The sequence below is a fragment of the Myotis nattereri genome (assembly GCF_964212035.1).
Source record: "Myotis nattereri genome assembly, chromosome: 4".
Lineage (NCBI taxonomy): Eukaryota > Metazoa > Chordata > Mammalia > Chiroptera > Vespertilionidae > Myotis > Myotis nattereri.
In genome coordinates this window covers 49,181,988-49,203,067 of record NC_138079.1, presented here as the reverse complement: position 1 = coordinate 49,203,067, position 21,080 = coordinate 49,181,988, and the positions used below count along the sequence as shown (strand labels likewise).

Sequence of the window (21,080 nt, the reverse complement as noted above, 5' to 3'; positions counted from 1 at the left end):
CAACTAAAATAAACAGGGAAATACTGAGCAATGTGTAAAGTAGCTGCGTTCTTTGACATGAGATGGGACGGAAGAATTGAAGCTGTTGTTTACAAATGAAGAAGCCATTGTGGAATGCTTTCTTGTTAACTTCCACATTTCACGGCAATTCACTTTCATTACATTTAAACATTTTCAGACGTACTTTAAAACAAAGTAAAATATATACTTTTAATACTCTGGATTTTCTGGGTTTACCTTATAGTACTGATGTTCATTTCATTAGTATTAATTCGTCATCTAAAGATATCCAGTACATAATAGCAAGTTTCTGTAATTTTGTGTCTTACTCCCCAAAGAGATATGACATGTCTTTTTAAAATATTTACATTTAAAGAACTGATGGCTTATTATAAAAAGTGTAGTTATAAATGAAATAATACTCTGATTCTTTTCTTTTTATGAATGATTATCTTTTTGGATTCTTGTACTGAAGATGTAGCTTAAGGGCTTTCAAAAGGACAAGATCTCACTGCTGAGAGCTGCTGGTTATGTAAAATTAAATATCCCGTATGCTTTTTACAGTGTTCTCATAGCGGTGACTTTTTAAAAGTAAGATGAAAGGATTTAGATTTGAATTAGTTGACATTTACATATATCAAATAGCACTTTCATAATCGTCCATCCTATTTGCATAACGAGGGACATTATCACCTCTGCTGTCAAAACATGAGATTGTTTTCCCTTCAGAAATGAATTAGCTGCCTGCTTAGCATACACAGGTACATAAAGGTTCATTAACTCTCTGATTTAGGTAATTTTTCACAACAGAAGGGTGCAGATAGTCACCTAATTTTATTTTAAAAATGTTAAGAAATTCTGTAAAAGATACATTTCAACTGTCGGCCTTTAAAGCATAGTTTTCGTCATTTAAATGACTTGTTAAATTACTTATGAGATTATTTTCATTATAAAAACAAACGGATCCGACTTTATGTGCTCCTGCATGTGACATACCATGAACTTTTAATAAGCACTTATTTTCATTCATTTGATTGGCTTCCTGCCATGTAGTTGTTGCTTTTTAATAATTAGAATATGAGAGTTCTTCTGAAACTGACTTGCTGTTACAGGGGTACTGAGTTTGTGTTGTTGTTCTTCAGCAGGAACGAATGCAGGAATTTGGGAACTGAGCAGTGCAAGTGCTGAAGAAGGAGGTTTGTTTGGAGGAAACAGGAAAGAGAAAGAAAAGGAAGGAAAAAATACATAATTTCAGGGACGAGAGAGAGAAGAAAAACGGGGACTATGGGGAGAAAAAAGATTCAGATCACGAGGATTATGGATGAACGTAACAGACAGGTGAGTGGGGAAAACTTTTTTGTGTCATTACTTAACATGGACTATTTATTACATTTCCCCCAGATATGTTAAGGGTCCTGAGGACAGTTTGAGCTTAAGAGAAGTGTCAATGAATTAAACATGGCCAGTTTAAGTGCTAATAGTCTCTCATATATGTAGGGTGTCCCCCTAAAAGTGTATACACGCTTTGAATAATTATAAAGGCAGTGTTTATTAAAATACATTTTCAAAGTTGAGCTATCAGCTGTTTACCTGTGTATACATTTTGGGGACACCATATATATGTAAAGAGAAAAAAAAATCACATCTTTTAGAAATGCAGTTTACATATTCATGATGATTCACTTTTTACTTCAACCTGAATTCTAAGTGCAAGCTTGTACTTGTATAATATAAATAGCTTAATAATCAAGAGTTAATAAGCATGACATTGCTACAGTGCACGCATCATTGAACGAAGATATTCTTCTATTCATGGGCACAAGGCCTTTTGTGGTCATCTATTTAAAACATTTATATAATAAGCTAAATATCCTGAAGAAAATCGCTTTCATTCTATTCACAGGCTTTGAAATACATCCAAAATATTTAACATGACCTGACAACAGCAACAAAGAAAATACCCACATAAAATATTAATTTAAAACATATAGGCAAGAAGTATTAATTCGTACCATTTTCTTTAAACGCTGACTTTTGTACACAATAGAGGCAGATGATGCTATAATTTTTTTCTAGAACTCCTGTGATATCTGTGTGATACAATTGATCTTTTCTAAAGACATTGATTATACATCCAAATGCTCCATTCAGCAGAGTTGTATATCATGAATATCTGTCATTTGACTCTATTTTCCTTCATATTTGGAGAGAGTGGATATAGCTAGGCCATATAAGGAGAGGTGGGCGGTTTGTATGTGTTCTGATGTTAAATACCAAATAATGATTCCTGGGGGAAACTCCAATACGTCAGATCACAGCCATTGCTGTGGACAATGGAACCTACAAAGCAGGCATCCCTTGTTCTTGGAAAAGAAGAATCTTTTTGCTTTTGCCCCATTTACACTAGGGGAAGCTTAAGAGGGCAGCTTTGGAGATGCCCCACAAAACTGTAATTTCCGCCCAATAAAGACCCTCTCTCTCCTGTATCATCCCTTTCTGTCTCGTTGGAACACTTAAGCACTGAACTGAACTAGAACTGATTCTTGGTTTAAAATGTTACGTTGCTACCTGGTAAGTTCAGTGGATAGAAGTCGTTATTTATGCTGTCAAAGCCAGTATGCTATGAAGAGGTAAAGAAACTTTTTAGATTTTTATGTTTATAATCCCTTAAATTGTTATATTCAAGGTACATATGACTTGAAATATTTTTAGCTGAAAATTAAGCTAAAGGATGACTAATGCTAAGATTTATAATGTATTTCTTCAGTGCTTTTCTTACATATTGTTTATTGCTATGGGTCAAGCCAAAAAGCAATAATTTTTTTCAATATAAAACCACAGTATTTTTACTTGGTTTATAGATTAAATTAAAACTGAAATATTGAACATCATGTACCATTGACTGCTTGGACCCAGCTATTTGGACTAGAATTTATTTCAGTTGTAGTCAAAAGTTATATGAATTAGCACTTACACTTCATTAATAATACCAACTAATTTTTAGGCTCATGAAATCCATCATATCTTTTGCTGGCAAAGAGAGAAGAAAATTTGTGCAGGTGGAATTCATGAGCTTTTATTATGTTTTATAAAGGAACATAAAACTCACACAGGGATACATGAATTTTAACACCATACTTTTGAGCTAATAATTGAACATCTCTTCTTAATTTAAATGTAGTTGTGTCTACAGATGCTATAACTCTCACCTATGTTGGAAGTCATAGTAACTTTAAGAGAAGAAAAAATATCATTTAAATTCAGCTTAGTTTATTTTTTTATTTATCCTGAAGACAAATTTCTTATTTTATCCTATAGAATTTAGGATCTTTTTTTTTTTTTTTTTTTTTTGTCTTTAGGTACAGTAGGCCCTTTAATTCAATACTCTTAAATGTAATTAGTAAAATTGAAAACTTCCATGTTTTAACATGTGTTTCAGTGGCTATCTTAGATGGCCATTGGCAATCTTCAACAGCCATCTTTCTTACAAATGTTTGTCATGTGTGCCTCTCACCTACCACAAGAGTGGTCCTGAGAACCATTTGGGAGAGAGCTTAAAAGAGGTAGGTCACGCCGAAACCGGTTTGGCTCAGTGGATAGAGCGTCGGCCTGCGGACTGAAAGGTCCCAGGTTCGATTCCGGTCAAGGACATGTACCTAGGATGCAGGCACATCCCCAGTGCAGGAGGCAGCTGATCGATGTTTCTCTCTCATCGATGTTTCTAACTTTCTATCTCTCTCCCTTCCTCTCTGTGAAAAATCAATAAAATATATTTTTTTAAAAAAAGAGGTAGGTCACTTCTAATAATCAACCCCAGCAAATCTGCTAAAGCATATCAGACGAACGATGGAGGCTCCCCTAAACTGGGCTTCCTTTAAGCTATGTGTTCACGAGTTGAAAAGAAAAAGTTAACTGCCTTGCCCTTGTGAAGCTTCCCCCACCGTAGCCTCCTTGGCGGAGCCTCACACAATGGTTCACAGTCACCTTTTCCTAAAAGCAGCGAAAGCCGGCTCTGCCATTGCAGGTGTTTATTTGGCAATACGGAGAACTGGGTGTTATTTTTACAGAATAAGAAATGCTGGCGTAAAGTGTGAAATGAAATATTGCAGAGCGGATGTGATAAATTGTATATCATTAAGAAATAAAACTGTTGTAAAACAGAGCAGCTTACTGTTTAAATTGAATTTTGCCCATATTTTATCTTTCATAATGGAAGGAGGGAACAGCTAAAATTCAGAAACTCCAATTGATATATGTAATAGTTTAGGGGAGGAAAAATATTAACAGCTTTTTAAATTTTTAAAAAATTTCCCGGAGTTTCTAAGTTAATGAAGACTACTGAATTTCTAGCTCAACCAAGATGGGTTTCTTAAGCAAGTATATAAAAATAAAATAAAATCCTGAATTCTCAATTTGCCTTGGAGAAATTTTCAGATAACTTAATAAAAGCAGCTACAAGTTCTGAGAACTACATATATATTATTTCATTTAATCCTTATCCACCCCATTTACAGCTGAATAATTTATTAATTTTTTTAATATATTTTATTGATTTTTTTACAGAGAGGAAGGGAGAGAGTAGAGTTAGAAACATCGATGAGAGAGAAACATCGATCAGCTGCCTCCTGCACACCTCCTACTGGGGATGTGGCCGCAACCCAGGTACATGCCCTTGACCGGAATCGAACCTGGGACCTTTCAGTCCACAAGCCGACACTCTACCCACTGATCCAAACCGGTTTTGGCAATAATTTATTAATTTATTAAATCAACAAATATTATTAGATTGCAATGTGCCCAGCATTAAGATGCAGTGGTAAACAAGAGGAATCTCATCCAGCTTATCAACTGCTGCAGAAGTCATCAAACTTTTTCTGTCAAGGGCCAGATAGCAAATAATTTTGGCCTTGTGATCCATACACATACAGTGTCTATCTCAAGTACTTGTCTCTGCCCCAGTAATGAAAGCAGCCATGGACAAAATGCAGGTGAATGAATGTGCCTGTGTAGAATAAAACTTTACTGATAAAAAGGAGGTAGTGGGGGCAGGCTGGATTTGGCCTGTGGGTCGTAGGTTGTAGGCCTCTGGCCCAGTGGGATGAGTCAGCCATGAAATATGCAAATATATAACAAAGTTTTGTTCATATGTGTTATGAATGAAACTATGAAAGTGCTATGAATGAATAACAGGAGGTACTTTATTTAGATTGGGGGTCAGAGAAACACCTCTCTGAGGAAATGCTAAAGATGGGATCATTAAGATAGTGAGAGTCAGGCAGGTGACAACATTCCAGAGGAAACAAACGAGGAAGCTGAAGAAAAGCCCGTGGAACTTGACCTTGGTTCATATAATTTTAGAGAAATGAGAGAAAAGATTGAATTTTAGGCAGAGGCCAGATCATGCAAAGCTTTGAACTCAGTCAATACCAGGAGGTAGCCAAAATTTGAGCCCAAATCTTTCAGATTGAAACACAAAACATGTTTTTCTCAAATCTTCTTCCATCCTGTATAACATAATAGCTAAGAACATAGGTTGAGGTCATAGCTTTTCCCAATTACATCCCGCTGCACCCAGTATAATATAATGGCAATGAGCACGGTTTGAGGAACACACAAACCTAGATCTTGTCCCAGTTCTGCCACCTACCAGCTGTATTTCTTTCCATCAAGCACCTTAACCTCTCTGAACCTCATCAGTTCCCTCATCAGTAGTAGATTGAGGATTAAAAAAAAAAAATAGTACCCACCTCATTGGGTCATTGAGATCGTTAAATTAGGGGATAAAGGTAACATATCTAACATATAATAAGTGCTCAATAAATTTCTTTATTAAGCTATTCCTATTAAGACACATGCTCTTTGAACCATGAGTTGTGTTATAGTTAATGTGATTTCCACGCAAGCAACTCCTGCTCTGTATAGTACACTGAAGAATTGTACCTGAACTTTCATTTAACGAGGGTTTTACCTTAAAAAGAGTTTCAGGGAGATGGAAGGAACGTGGAACAGAGTAGAGCAGGAGCACAAAGGAGTCTTTAGAAGCAAAAGGGGTGAGAGAGTCATTTCAGATCCAGAGCCGGATGATGGAAGAGGATGGCTGGTGGACAGGAAGCAAAATGTCTTAAGTTCTTTTCTGTCATCAGATCTGGCACACTAATAGTTTTTGCCAGCAAACAAAATTTTATATAATTATCAGTGCAATAATTGGAGCACAAGTTAAAGACAATTAGCAACATTCTCTTGTTAATAGAGCAGCAGAATCCCCTTATGGCTAAAAGGAATTCAGAGTTCATAGCTGTTAAATTTTTTAACTTTTTCTCTTGAGATGTATCGATTTCCTCAAGTGACTCTCTTTTAAAAAGAAACAAAGTTTACTCCATTTCCTGTTTCCCACTACTTTAGATTAATCTTAGAATGTTGGCTAAAATTTCAATAGGATTTTTACTGTAACGTTCATTCCTTCAAGGTGATAGATAATCCAGAATACATATCAATAACTAAAAGGGCTAATTACAGTTTTAAATTTGAGAGTCACACCCCACTAACCTAATATAATATTTGTTGAAATTGAGATAGATTCACTCTTTGAATGTGAGGATTTGGGTAATTTGGAAATACAAATAAATTGCTTGTTCAAGAATATAACTCTGATGAATTGTGAACCATGTGTTAAAAGAGCAAAGTAATCTAGTCGCACTGTTTTCTTTCATCATCTCCACAAATAAAACGTCCAGACTTGTCAGTTGCTTGTACGCATATCAAGTAAGTGAATAGTATTTGAGAGGAAATTATACTTTAAATGCTATAGAAGAGTTATCCATGTTAGGCAATGAATATCTGGAACCTTGTTTCAGATCAAGTGAATAAAATGTTCCATCACTGCAAGTGTTGATGTTTCTCCCTCTAAATCCAAAATAAACCTGCAAATACCTCATAATGAAGACTTTTTTTTGCCTTTTCCCCCTCAGTATTATTTCTTAACAGCTGGCTGCCTCCCCTAAACTTATATTAAAATTTTTATTAAACTCATTTTATAGAAATAAAATTAACATGTATCATAGTAATATATCAAGACATCTTAGAATTGAATTATAGGGTATATTGATGCATCCTGTGGGTGCCTACCTACTTAAAGATTCCCATGCATATAAGTTAAACCATTCATTCATTAACCTTCAAATCACCAAGGGAAAAAGGTTTTGTTGGAGTTCCTGGTGATGAAAGAAACTTTTGAGAATTTTTAAATCAAAGAAAAGTGCTCAGATGTCTAACAGCCATGATATGAAGCCGTTCATTTGTGTTGTATTCCTAGCAATTTGGAAACAGTACACAAATGGTCTCCACCCATACAGTTGAATCATAGTGAAATGCACTACACACTATACATCCCATAGGTGTGAAACCTTTTATATTTATGTCAGCTAGATCTATTCCTCTACTGCCAGAAAAATCCCAGGAAGGCCAAAATGCTAACAAGGAAAAGGAAGCTGTTCCTCTAGAATTCCATCACTAGATTTAAGAAATAAGCTCTGCTTAAACGTGAGGGCTTCGAGACTTTTTGTTGTTTGCCTAATTTGTGTATCTCATATAATTTCCAGCTAAAACTGTAATTTATAAAAATTCTGAGGTGTGGGCTTATTGTACCTCAGTCATTTTGTGTGCAGGGTTGACATATAATAGTACCTTCCACTTCTGTGAATGCATGCACACACCTTGTCTGCTACAAATCGCCTTTGGCTTTGCAAATGCACAAACTCTGTGTGACATCGTATTACTGACAAACCAACACTAAAAATATTAACATTATAAATAGACCACATAAACCAAAATGTTTCTTCCAAACTGTAGATTAAAGAACATGTTGATTGTCTCAAAAGCCATGCCCTTTGCAGTCTAGACTTACTTTAACTTTGTAATTTATTCACTTAAAATAAGCTCCTTCAAAAATTATTATGGTGAAAAATATTTTGCAAATTTATGTCCCAACATACTCTTATTGAAGACAATTTGGAACACCGACCCTCCTCCCCCACCCTCACCCCCCCCCCACCCCTGCCCCGAATAATGACTTTGGTTTAAAAAATTGCATAGTTAAATTGAACCAAAGGAAATTCCATAATATAGATATATATTTGCATTTCTTTGAAATACATTGGATCACTAATAGGAATAAGAGAATCACTGTAAATGTTTGGAAATTTGACTTAATTTTAAGTTGGAGCAGTTTAGCTTAAGAAATCACTAACATTTAAATAACATTTCAACAAATGTAACTGTTTGGAAACTACAGCAGAGACAGCCTCCTGCCTTCTGTCTTGCAAGGATGGATTTGGAAGGCCCTGAGGGAGAAAATACTGGAGTTAGGCGGTGAACGTGAAGCCATTGAGGGAAGGAAGAAGTTGCACTCTTCCTGTTATGACAGGAAACGTAGACAAATGTGCTTCCTGAGCATTTGCTCAGCAGGGAATGCGGCAGTCTTTGACCTTTACCTTAGGTACATTTTGGCTTTGTTAAACTAGTAAACATGTTTTGCCCCCAAAATATGAACCTGGTTTATTTTATTCTTCTCAGATTCAAATTATGTATTTTATGTATATGAGGTATGGAGAAATAGAGGTATTTATTTTATGACTGCATCTATAGGTTGGATTTAGAATGTAAATCATCCCTTTATCAAACCAAGCAGACCTGAACAGCACATACAAAAAAATTAAAAAAATATATCATGCTATAGTCTTCTCTTTTTAAAATCCAAAACATTCTTAGGCTTAAAAATGTACCACAATAAAATCTTTTAAATCCTGGTAAGATTAATAACTGTAGCTCATCCTTCTTCCTTTGCCTCCTGTAGACAAATATATCAGGAATCAGCTATCACAAAGTTTAAAACCCAGACTCTGTGAGTTTGTTAATAAACACTCAGGTTTATTAATACGCATTTAATTATTTAATTGTAACCCATCCATTGTGTTGTTTTTGTTTTAAAATAGTGGGCAGTGCTTAAGATTTAAAGTTTTATTTGGGGGTTTGGGGTGTTGCCTTAGGATGAGGGGTTGGTAGAGCTCTAAATTCCGTACTCTAAGCCCCGTATTTTAATCCTTTGTCATGTTCAGAACTTTTGGAACTACTGCTCAAAACCCTTTTGGACATCCCTGCATTGCAGGGAAACCCGCTCAAGCTGCTTGAGGCTAACGAGGACAATAGTCCTCTTTGCAGCCGAGTACACTGCCATCCCGTCCTCGCAAGTTATGCTGGAGGGTTACAAGCACATGGTCGCAGTCTGCTTGAAAGAGTCCCTCACTGCTCTTTAAAGAGCCTTTCATTTACCAAGGCAGGCCCGTCATTGTATAAAGGAGCGCTTGTCTGGAATACAAGTCTGCAGTGGCATTACTTCCTCCCACCGAGAGTAATCATCAAGCCTGAAGCTCGCAGGCCTTTCTAATGACAGACTGAATTAAACAAAATAAAAATTGAAGAGGAATACTTTAGAACAGTTGTACCATTACTTACTGTCAGGAACAAGCCAAAGGAAGAAAAAAGAGCATTTAAGAGGGCATTTCCCTTTTTTTCAATTAGAGATTGTCTTTGCAGACTCTTGACTCCATCCCTAACCCTTTAAACACATAGGAAGACCCTAGTGGCTCTGAATTAGAGAGTGCATTGTGTCTCTGAACTGTCCGTCTTGTCACTCATTAGTCACTCCATTTCCTTAACTGGAAGGAAACTGATTATCAAGATGGGGTGAGGAGGAGCGGATCTAAAATATTTTCATAGGATGAGGGTTATATTCATCATTACTCTAGTTAGAAAAAAAAAAGATGAAAACTCTAAACTTTGAAAATAGAATTAGCTGAGTATATTAATCGTCCCAAATTCTGTTTTTCTTTTCCCTTCGAATTTGCTTTTTTTAATTGAAAAAAACTCTTTTAGATTTATCTACACTTAGATTTTTATCATAGCATTCTTTTACAATAAAAGGAAAATTTAAGATAAATAATTGCTTTAAGACATCCTTAAAACTTCTTCACCCTGTATCCAGTTGTTCGGAATCATTCTTCAACCCAGAGTCATCAATGCCTGAGTTTGTCCACAGGGTACCATCTTCTGTGCTAGCAAATTAACTGAAAAATGAAATGTGTTTTTTTTAATTGAATTTATTGGGGTGACATTGGTTAATAAAGCCATATAGGTTTCAAGTATACAACTCTATAACACATCATCTGCACACTGCATCATGCACTCACCACCCAAAGTCAAGTCTCTTTCTACCACCGTCCCAAACATTCTAAAACAAATAAACTAATATTACTTTGTGAGTTAAAGAAATGAGTAAAACATTGTCTGCTCACTGAGCAGACTCACTGAGCAGTTGAATTAAGGCCTGGGGCAGAAGGCAGGGGTGGGCTAGAAGGGGTCAATGGGAAAAAGGGGACATATGTAATACTTTCCACCATAAAGATTTTTTTTTAATTATGAGGACCATAAAAGGAAATAAAAAAATAAAGTAAATTTTAAAAAGATTAGGTCAAAGGTATCTTGCTTAGTGGAAAGAAGTATTAGGGACCCGTAGATAAAATTATTGTTGCTTCCCTTAGTAATCATTGTGCCTGAAGTAATTTGGTGTTAGACCTCAGGGGTTCTCATAGATGTGATAGCCGATGTTTCCAGAGTCCTTTTGCTTTCATTGATTCAGGACCCTTTCCTATAAGGTGCAGAGACTCCCACAGTTAACATACGGGAAAGTTCTCCTGAGGTGGCTTTATGAATGGAGCTGGGATTAGGAGGGTGAATGGAGGAGGCATGTGTGTGGTGTGGAGTCTCATTATTAAATGTCCTTTCCACTACACAGTAGTCAAACTAATTTACCTGCTCCTGTAGGAAATGGTGCAGGGGTTGTCCTGTTTTTAGAGCTTGTCATTTACACTGCCTGTGCCTAAAGCAACGACCCACCTTTTTTATTCTGTTGAGTAAACAGAACTGTATTTGCTACCAACCAAAAATGTTTCTCACTTTGTGAGATTTAAATAAACAGCCATAAATATAGAACTAGTGTGTGCCCACTAGTGATGCCTGTGGTTGTCACGGGCTTTAGTGGGAACGGCTGGAGGTCTCAGGGCAGAGTTTCTGCAGAGTTCACACAAAACAAGCTTTGGTTTATTGTCAGACCTAGAAACCAACTTCTCAATTTTAGTATTATTAGCATTATTTTTTACTTGAACCTAGGTAACTACCCTTACATTAACTAATATGGCGTGCACTACTTTTCTTGTACTCCTCAGAATTGCTGACAGTTCTTAATGGACCTGTACACTGCTCAATGAGCAGTTGACCGGTCCATGCTGTTCTGAATTTAACCCCCTGAAGTGCAATTATCTAAAAGAGGGAAAGAACCCTGACTAAGGGAAAGAGAGATGAACTTTGTGTGAAGAAGGTTCTATTTCTAGTTCATCCAGGGACTAGTTTTGTGACCTTTGTAAGGCAATGCATGTCTTTGTCTACAGCCTCCTCTGAGAAATGGGGATGATAAACTGTGCCAAATAATAACTTTAAAGAGATACTGTCGAATGTAGTGAGATAACTTATAAAGTCTCTGAACTTCTTAGGAAACATTCACCAAATACAGTCAATACTGTTATCTAAATACAACTATAAGAAATATGATATGCTCCAATTTCACTAACAAACCCACACACACAATTTGATCCAGTCTAATTTTAATCATACTTAGTTTTACCAAAGTACGTTTTACTGTAAGTCAATATGACAGCCACACAAAAAAGAAAAATATGTGAAATTTTCCTCTCTCAGGGGCAAACTTTCTATTCACATAGTTTAAGCATGCATAGAAATTTCTTTTTAGCCGTTCATTTAGCTTGCAAAAATTCATAATTCTCCATCCATCTATCCATTCATTCATTCAACAACTATTTAGCCAAGTATTGTTCTGGGACTTTGGGTTATGAGATCAGACAGGAGATATTTTGGGCTTTCAGGGAAAGCTCAAGGTCTGCTTGAGAGAGAAACTGATCTAGACATAATAATGGTAACACAGGTTGGCAGGTCCTAGGAGAGCAGTATGTAACAAGAAGTGACTGAGCCTGGCACATCAGAGGAAAAATACTGCATACCTTGGATAGTGTTTCACTGACAACAAGTCACTTACATATATATATATATATCTTAATTTAATCTCATAACAACTCTGTAAGATGCCTGTTATTAACTCCATTTTACAAGTGAGGAAACAGGGTTCAGGTAAGTCAAACAATTTACCTAAGGGCACACAGCTTATAAATGTCAGAGCTCAGACTTGATTTCCAATTCCCATATTTTTACCGAACTGCCCAGTAATGATGTATATATACTGCTTTAAAAATAATAAAAATGGTTGAGTAATGTGAATTTCCTATTTTATTAATCTGGATAATTTTTCTATGCATTTTCAGCACTATGTATAATTTAACATTGTCTACTCAAATCTTTTACAGTCTCTTCTAACTACAAAAAGTAGTTATATCTCAGTAGTTATACCCCATTTATATATTAGAATATGGAAATTATAGATGATTATGATAATATATTGATGAGGTTGAGTAAGCAAAACATAACACATTTTGTAGAATGAAATTACAGAAATGTATTTTTGTTTTGAACCATAATCTTCCCCTTGACCCAAAAGTCTATGCTACCTAGGCATAGAATCTGAGCATCCGAAATCTGGAGTAGATATTTTAAAGGTCTCTAGTCCAGCTTCCTGTTGAGTTCAGAAACACCTTCCTTGATATTCAGCTTTACTTGAACATATTCAGGAATGAACTACTTCTTAGTTCATGAGACTTGGTCCACTCACAGACAGTTTTCAGCACTAGATTTTCTCCTATTTGAACCTCTTTATGATTTTCAACCATACTTTCTAATTCTCCATAGAACAAAACAAAATAACTCATTTGCCTCTTGTCTTGGCCACAGGTCTTCAGATTTGGGAAATGTTTGGCATTTCACTTTATTTTTGGCATTTAACTCTGTTTTCTGGGTTAAACATTTCAAATAACCTTAAGATTTCTCAGATCCTACATTAACCTGTTTGCCATCCTATAACCTCTCTAATTTTGTCAGTGTCTTCTTAAAATGTAATTCTCAGAACTGAATAGAGTTCCAATAATTAGTTCTGACTAACAAAAAAAGTCATTAGAATAATTAATTCCCCCATTGGAACACTATCACTTTAGATCCTTTTCCCCAAAAGCAGCTATCATATCAGTTTTCTTCCGACCTGAGCTCGTGTAATTGTTTTCTTTAATGCGAATGAAGACTAAGATTGTCTCCGTTTCATCTTGTTGTTTATGACCCATCTTGCCAGTCTGTAGCGGGAGCTTTGGATAGAGCCTCTACTACCTGTTAGGTTACCATCCAAATTTATGTTATATGCTTGCCATCTACATCTTCATCTTAACCACTGATAAAAATGTTGCCTGAGACAGGAAAGTTACTAAACTCTGTGGCCCTGTCTAGAGACATTCCCTTAAACTCAACGCTGACCAATTAATTCATATTTAAATTATCACAATTACTGCCAGCCAATCTCAAATCTATAATGTTGTGATGAGGATTTAATCAAATACTTTGCCAAATACATGCTCTTTGAAAATATAAACTCGTTAGAAAGTTCAATAAATGTTTGCTTAACAAATGCAGTCATCCTGAACTCCTAGATCCCTCCCTTTATATCTGTATCCTGTGATTGTAAAATTAAAATTTTATTTTCACACTTTTCCCTCCTTCCTGGTGAGTCATCTGGGCAAGGAATAAAGGCTTTTCTCTGAACTTCATGAAATATCTTTTTCTTAAAATCTAGAGCATATATTCATATGTATTTCTCTCTAGACACTCTGGTTTCTCTGTTATATATTCCAAGGTAGAATAGTTTCTTTCTCTCAAGCTTCCTGTCTCTAACATGTTACACTTTTAGTAAAACATATATACCCCAAATCTCTTGTTTTTCAGAGATTGTCTAAAAGGCATTCAGACTTTAACATAGAGTCTATTTCCATTCCATAATCCACTCCTTCCACAAACATTCATTGAATGTCCACCAGTCAGAGCCTGTGTGAGGCCAGAGTGGGGGTCTTCAGGGAATTCAAAAGCCAGCAGGAGAAACAGACTGATAAACACCCAACTCTGGAATATTAGAATAAGTCTCATAACAAAGGTTTGTAAAAGTTCTAGAGGACAATAATGAGGAGGAGTGAGTTTTATCTCAATGTGACAATGAAAGCTGCAAAGAAGTTGGCGTTTAAACCAAGCCCTGCAGTATGATGGGAGCCTGACAGAGCCAGATGGAAGGGGGAGGGGGTGCATAATACCATAATCAGTTTCCATTAAGTACAACATAAGAAATGTCTGGCGAGGGGCAATGGGTGGGGTAGGAGGGGGACATCTGTAATACTTTCAACAATAAAGATAAATTTTAGAAAAAAGAAATAAGCAGAATCAAGGAAGGGTAGTTTTATGGAAACAGAGGGAAGCTAAAAATTTTTGTAAGAAGGGAGTTGTTAAAAGTATGAAATAGCCCTAGCCACTTTGGCTCAGTGGGTCAAGTGTCAACCTGCAGACTAAAGGGTCCGGGGTTTGATTCCGATCAAGGGCACGTACCTTGGTCGGCTGCAGGCTCAATCCCTCGTCCAGTTCAGGGCACATGTCTAGGTCAGGGCATGTGTGGAAGACAACCAATTGATATCTCTCTCTCTCTCTCTCTCTCTCTCTCTCTCTCTCTCTCTCTCTCTCTCCCCCTTCCTTTCACTCTCTCTAAAAAATAAAAAAAAAATCAATGGAAAAATAGCCTCGGGTGAGGATTAATAATAAAAAAAAATCTTTAGAAGTTTTCATGTTCATCTTGATTAGATTAACATCTACTATTATTTTCCTTGCTCAGTCTAGAGAAAAATTTGTTCAGAAAACAAAAACTGAAATCACCCAACACTAGATAAAAGTACAATTTTAGATCACTTACCTGTGATTAAAAATATAACACTATTAGCCAATAATACATTTTATTTAAAATAAAGAAAATTCTTTTTCAACATTAAGGAATTAAATGACTATTTCTTTCTTCAGCCCTGAGAAAGAGACATGAATAAGGGAGATACATGCAAACTAGAAGCCCCACAGTATGTAGCACAAAAGTCTGACATAGAGAAGGCTCAGTAAATATTGCTTAGCATAAGGTTTGGCATGTAGAAAATGCTCAATAAGAATTGCTTGGATTGAATTCTGTTTATGTAAATAGATTTTCCTAATTTCTTTATGACTGAACTATCTGAAGCTGTATTGAATGAATGTGCCTTTTCTCAATTTCAAATTCTAATTTCAGCTCCTGAGTTATACCTAGTAAGTTCTAGAGTAATTGTCGATATTACGCTAGGCCTTATGCTAGGATTTAAACTTGAGGTTCCTATAAAACCTAATGCTGAAACATTTTAATACATCATCATTACAGTTGGGGCTGTTTCAAGAGGTAAAGAAAAAGCATAAAGTGGTCATTACGTATACAGAGTCATTTTGCTTCCCCTGCATGTATTAAGTCCCTCTAATTCTGAAAACTAAATTTCAAGTTCTAGGGCTAATGTAAATAACACTGGCTGTGTCCTCTCTGTGCACCTGGATTGTCAGTGTGTCCTGGGATGTGCTAGTTACAGTTCAGCTTGGAAAAGAGCATCTCTTTGCCTACTGACCATAAAAACAGCTTTCCATCTCACCTAAGGCTCAGAGTGTGGTCCTGAAATAGAAGCAGACTTGCCCCCATCACAAACTATTGTCACGTTATGAAAAATGTATTGATTGCAATATATTGTATATTTCAGCATAAACGCTCTGAATTGCAATCTGTCATTGAATGGCATATTTTCAACGAAGAGTAATATCCAGGTCTCTTTAGAAAACTTCATGCTTAAAAATAATTTTATCTAACTATGAACAATGAGAAAAAGCATTATAAAATACATTTTGAGTATGCTATGAAGAATATGAACATAGTACAGAATTAAATGTGGAGCAATTAAGATTTTGAAGGTATCTTCTTAAATGCTTCAGTATAGTCATCATCGTTTCCGTTTGCAGTTTTAATGAAAAGAAACTATATGCACCAACTCTTTTGGCATTATCCAGCAGCCTGCTTGGTTATACAAAAGTTGAGGAGCACCTAAAAGTAAATACAAATAGTGGCTTTAATGATATTTCTGTGCTGAAATGTACTTTGATGGTGAGTGTTGTAACGTGCTAAATTCTGAGGTTTCAGTACAACAGAAACCATACTGTATTGAGACATTCCACCTACAGTTTGTGGTCATGAAGGTCTGATTAAAAGTGGTTTTAGGTATATGAAAGTATTTAGGGTCAGTGCTTTCTATATTGAACCTACTTGGTAGCCTATTTCACGGAACAAAATACCAATGTGCCGGTATATTTGCATAACTAAATTGCATCTAAAAGAAATATTAAAAGACATTTTGTATAAATCTATATGATTAATGATTATGTTTTTTTATTCATTCCAAATGACTGTCTTTATTTAGCTCATCCTTAATACTGATTAGGGCTCATCTGAATGAACCAGAATAAAACATTTTCTAAATTAATATGATAATCAAATATTAAAATAAAACATTTGCTCTATTTTGTTAGAAGCACTTTAGTAAGACAATCAATAAAATAAAATAGAAGGTGCAACATTGGCAATTATTACAAAGAAAAATTGTCTAAGTTGAAGTGTAACTAACATGTCCCAGTACATATTGACTAGCCATGTGGGCTGGTAAATACCTAAATGCTGTATTTTCCAAAGAGTGGTCAATGGGGACTCTATAGTACACCTTATCATTCTATAAGGAATAATAAGATCCTCAAATAGCCTTCATCAGTAGACTCTTCAAGCCACCAAGACCGATGTATTTTGTAAGTTCTTTTCTCTGTAAGTCAGCTCAGAAAGGAATAGGAACTAAGATTTTTTGAGCTTCCAATTTAAGCCCAAGGTACTGTACATACGCTATTTTATGTAATCCTCACAGAATTCCTGAGTAGGTGTTCTTTTCATTTTACAGATGAAAAATCAAACTCAAAGAAGTGAAGTGAATTTCTCATGACTAGTAAAGAGCAGATTCAGCCTGCAAATCCTGGGCCCCATGTTCTTCCCTTTCTACCATGCTGCCTTCAATACAAATATGATAACACAATATAATAATTTTAAGTATAGATTTATCCTTTTAAAGTGCTAAAAAGGTTTATGGGGAAGTCTATCACATAATTTTATATAGCATACATCAATTTGATATTTCTAAAAACTTCACATAATTATTTTTCCTGTTTAGTTTTGTTGTACTAGACATCTACCATGTGCCCATCCGTGTCTGCTGTTCTGGGGATACAGCAGTGAGCAAAACAGAAAATGCTATAGGCCCTTGTAGATCACTGCAGTGGAAGAGACAGACATTAAACAAATGATCACACACAAAAATACACAAATTGTAAAATACAGTAAGTGCTACTAAGGAAAAATAAAGGATGATGGGTAAAACAATAAGTATTAACCAAAGTGTAGAGGAATGAGGAGCCTGGGGGGCCAGGTTGTCTGTCTGCTAGTCCACAGTTCCTCTCAACACATTTATTTAGGTGTGTGGGATGCGGGAGGGGCGGGGATCCGTAGCTCAGCTGAGGTTTCTGGTTTGGGTGCCTGAGTTTATGTTGAGATGGGGAATCCAGGAAGGAGAGCAGATGTGAGGGTGAAGATAATGAGTTTGTGTTTGGGGGGTTTTGAGATTCCTAGGACACTCAGATACACTTAGGACTGGAAGACATCCATTGAGTGTCTAAAGACGAAGAGAGAGAGAAGGAGTAAGAATCTAGATATAAGAATTACACACAAAGAGTTAGTAGATAAAACTGAGCTGACTTCTCCTAGATGAGTTGTATAGGAAGGTGAGAAACAAAAGTAAATACTAGTCACCTTTGAAAACAATAAATCAATTTAGTCACCATTATCCAGCATATATGCCTCAAGAAATTTAGTTCTGAAGAAACAAACATCCTGTAGGTTTGGGAGGCAGGTTAAACAAAATTTAAAAGGTTTCTCGGCCTTCAGTATACCCACGTGCCTCATTTCCCAAATGTATTGGCCCACTGAACTTTTTCTATTTAGGACTATTTTATGGAAATGATATTCTACAGAAGACCTGCTGGGAAACACTAGATCGTGTGAGGGCTTATAATTAAGAATGTTCATGGTTTGGGGTAGGCAGACTGGCGTTTAATCAAAGAGAGGACTGAAATTGGGAATCGTGAAGTAGATGTTTGCATTTGGCAGCATTGGCAGGTAACAAGTATTGGAAGCCAGAGACAGGGAGCCGTTGCGGAGGCCTGTCAGGAGAAAGGCAGTGCGGAGAGGAGGTTTGGAAGATTGGAATGAATTGAGGACGGAATGATTCCAGACAGGGAGACCAACTCGGGCAGGAAGCTGATAAGGACCCGAATGATAGAGCCGCCTGGGAAACAGACAAGAAAGTGTGAACCTGAGAAACATTTTGAGGGAAGGAATTATGGGACTTGGTAATAGATTAGATTAAAAGAAGGAAAAGGCAAAGATAACAGTACAGTTTCTGGCCTGGGAGAGGAAGAAAGATACACAGAAGAATGAAACCAAACCCCTAACGGTGTGAAGGCTGAAGTACTTCTCAGTTCCCTGCTGGATTTCTAGAAAACAGAACACAACACTGTCTGAAAGCCCAGGCAGTCACATCCCTGCACGTGTTTTCAATTAAATGGCATGAGACTAAACAATTTTAAGAATTTTTGAACATAGATGTAAAATGCTGCGTTCATCATGCCATGTCCAGTTTTCAAGTGGTCAGAAAAAAAGGTCCCAAACTTAATTATAAGGGGAGGATGTCAACCATGCTGAAATTAATTTCTTTTTAAATCTCACATTGTTCAAAGGAACCATGAGCAGTACTCTGGTCACCTTCATTAAAATTCCCTACATTAAATCTGGCATTTACAGTTTCACATTCAGCAGCCAGCTAGAAATCACACATTTTCAAATTCGGAGCAGAAATTAGTTTTAGATTTATTTGCTTCCTTTCCAAATGTGTTAGTGCCCAAGGGCTCTGACAACAGCACGCTTTGTTTTACAAAGAAAAAAAAAGTACTGTGTTTTGTTTTTTTAAAAAAGAAGAAGAAGAAGCACGATTTCTTTTTTCTTTACAAAAAACCTGCCTGCTTTCATTTTCCCAGGTGACATTTACAAAGAGGAAATTCGGGCTGATGAAGAAGGCGTATGAGCTGAGCGTGCTGTGTGACTGTGAGATCGCGCTGATCATCTTCAACAGCACCAACAAGCTGTTCCAGTACGCCAGCACCGACATGGACAAGGTGCTGCTCAAGTACACGGAGTACAACGAGCCCCACGAGAGCCGGACAAACTCAGACATCGTGGAGGTGAGAGCGCGTGCGCGGTCGCTGAGCCCCGAACTTCCGAGGCAGAGACATGAGTCGCTTGGACCCCCCCATTCCTCCCCCCCCCCAAACACAAGCACAAATACAACCTTCCTTTTCCTATGATTTGATATTCCCACAGGTGCACCCAGCGTTATCACCCCAACTAATACTCCACCCTTTCTTCCCCCCCTCAAAATTCAAGTTAGAATTCAAGTTGAATTCAAGTTGAATCTGGTTCTTGCTAGAAACCAGGCAGCGGTATCCAATTATTGGCCTCACCCTTCATGAGTTATCATTGTCCACTGCTAAGTCAGGACAGCAGATTGGGAACAGCGGCCAGGGGATGGCTCACCCACGTTTTGGATGACTTCTCATCATTTCTTTTAAGTATAGACTAGTTTCCTAGCATAGTAATGGACAGGAGACAGCTGATTATTGATGTTTCTCTCTTGCATTGATGTTTCTTTCTCTCTCATCCCTTCCTCTCTCTCTAAAATCAATAAAAACATATTTTAATAAATAAATCTCAAAAAAGTTTTAGATTTGTTAACATAAGTAACACTGCCATACAGTTTTAAGTGTTCTTGCATGTAGCCTATTTTAATACAGTACACTTGATAAGCAGTGAATAGTAAACCAAAAAGGAAGAGATGCAAGGAGGACCATCCTCATCTGTTTATTTTTCTTAACTAACTATCTATTCATGGTTGCCTAGATTGTGACTGCTTTCCCAAAACTAAGAGAAAATTAACAAATGGTTCAAAAGTATGTCGTCAGGGTCAGTTTGCCAGATTCAATTCATTCTTGCTTAGACTGGTTCCGTATTATGAAAAAATTCAGTATTAATCCTGATCAAATTAATCTGCCTCTCACATACGTCTTCACTTTATTTGTTATAATCGTCTAAGACTGTTTGCTTTTATTGTGAAATTTTGTAAAGCATTATACTGATCAATTTTTTTTAAATTATTCTTTTTTTTTAATAAACATTTTTTTTTTTCACAGAGAGGAAGGGAGAGGGATAAAGAGCCAGAAACATCGATGAGAGAGAAACATCCATCAGCTGCCTCCTGCACGCCCCCATACTGGGGATGTACCTGCAACCAAGGTACATGCCCTTGGCCAGAATCGAACCTGGGACCTTTCAGTCCACAGGCCAATGCTCTATCCACTGAGCCAAACTGGTCAGGGCTATACTGATCAATTTTTTAAAAATTTTGCCTAATAAGACAAGCAAATAATTTCAGAGAAACAAAAGTGAGTGATAACTAGGCCTAATGTGGTATGTGTTTAAAATACTTTCAGATTTGCATTACTGCAAATTGTTTTAGTTTTTCATTGACTGATGATTTACATTGTGTGTTTGCTTCAATCTTAAAATTTAAGATCATTTATAAAACTTATGTATTGTGTATTTCAGATAATATTTTATTCATGTGCGTACTTAATATGAAAATATATAAAGAAACATGAATATGAACAGCACTAGTCAGTTGTCAAATCTCATAGGTGCTTCCATGCGTGTGTGTGTGTGTGTATGTGTGTGTGTTGATCTGTCTGTCAGTCTATTCCTGCTCATACACTTTTAACATAAG

The 21,080-nt window shown here is 36.4% G+C and overlaps 1 protein-coding gene across 19 annotated transcripts in view; it reads left to right on the top strand.

Moving 5' to 3' along the window:
• MEF2C (myocyte enhancer factor 2C) overlaps nucleotides 1-21,080 on the top strand; it is a 157,045-nt gene that overhangs the window by 67,764 nt on the left and 68,201 nt on the right. For 14 of the 19 annotated variants that reach the window (XM_081089022.1, XM_081089035.1, XM_081089021.1 and 11 more), the window contains 2 exons: nucleotides 1,143-1,338; nucleotides 19,282-19,485. In XM_081089022.1, the coding sequence (XP_080945148.1) occupies nucleotides 1,285-1,338; nucleotides 19,282-19,485 (258 nt within the window). In that variant the 5' untranslated portion in view covers nucleotides 1,143-1,284. The remainder of the gene's footprint in view (nucleotides 1-1,142; nucleotides 1,339-19,281; nucleotides 19,486-21,080) is intronic. The other 5 variants (XM_081089030.1, XM_081089034.1, XM_081089020.1 and 2 more) reach the window with 1 other exon arrangement.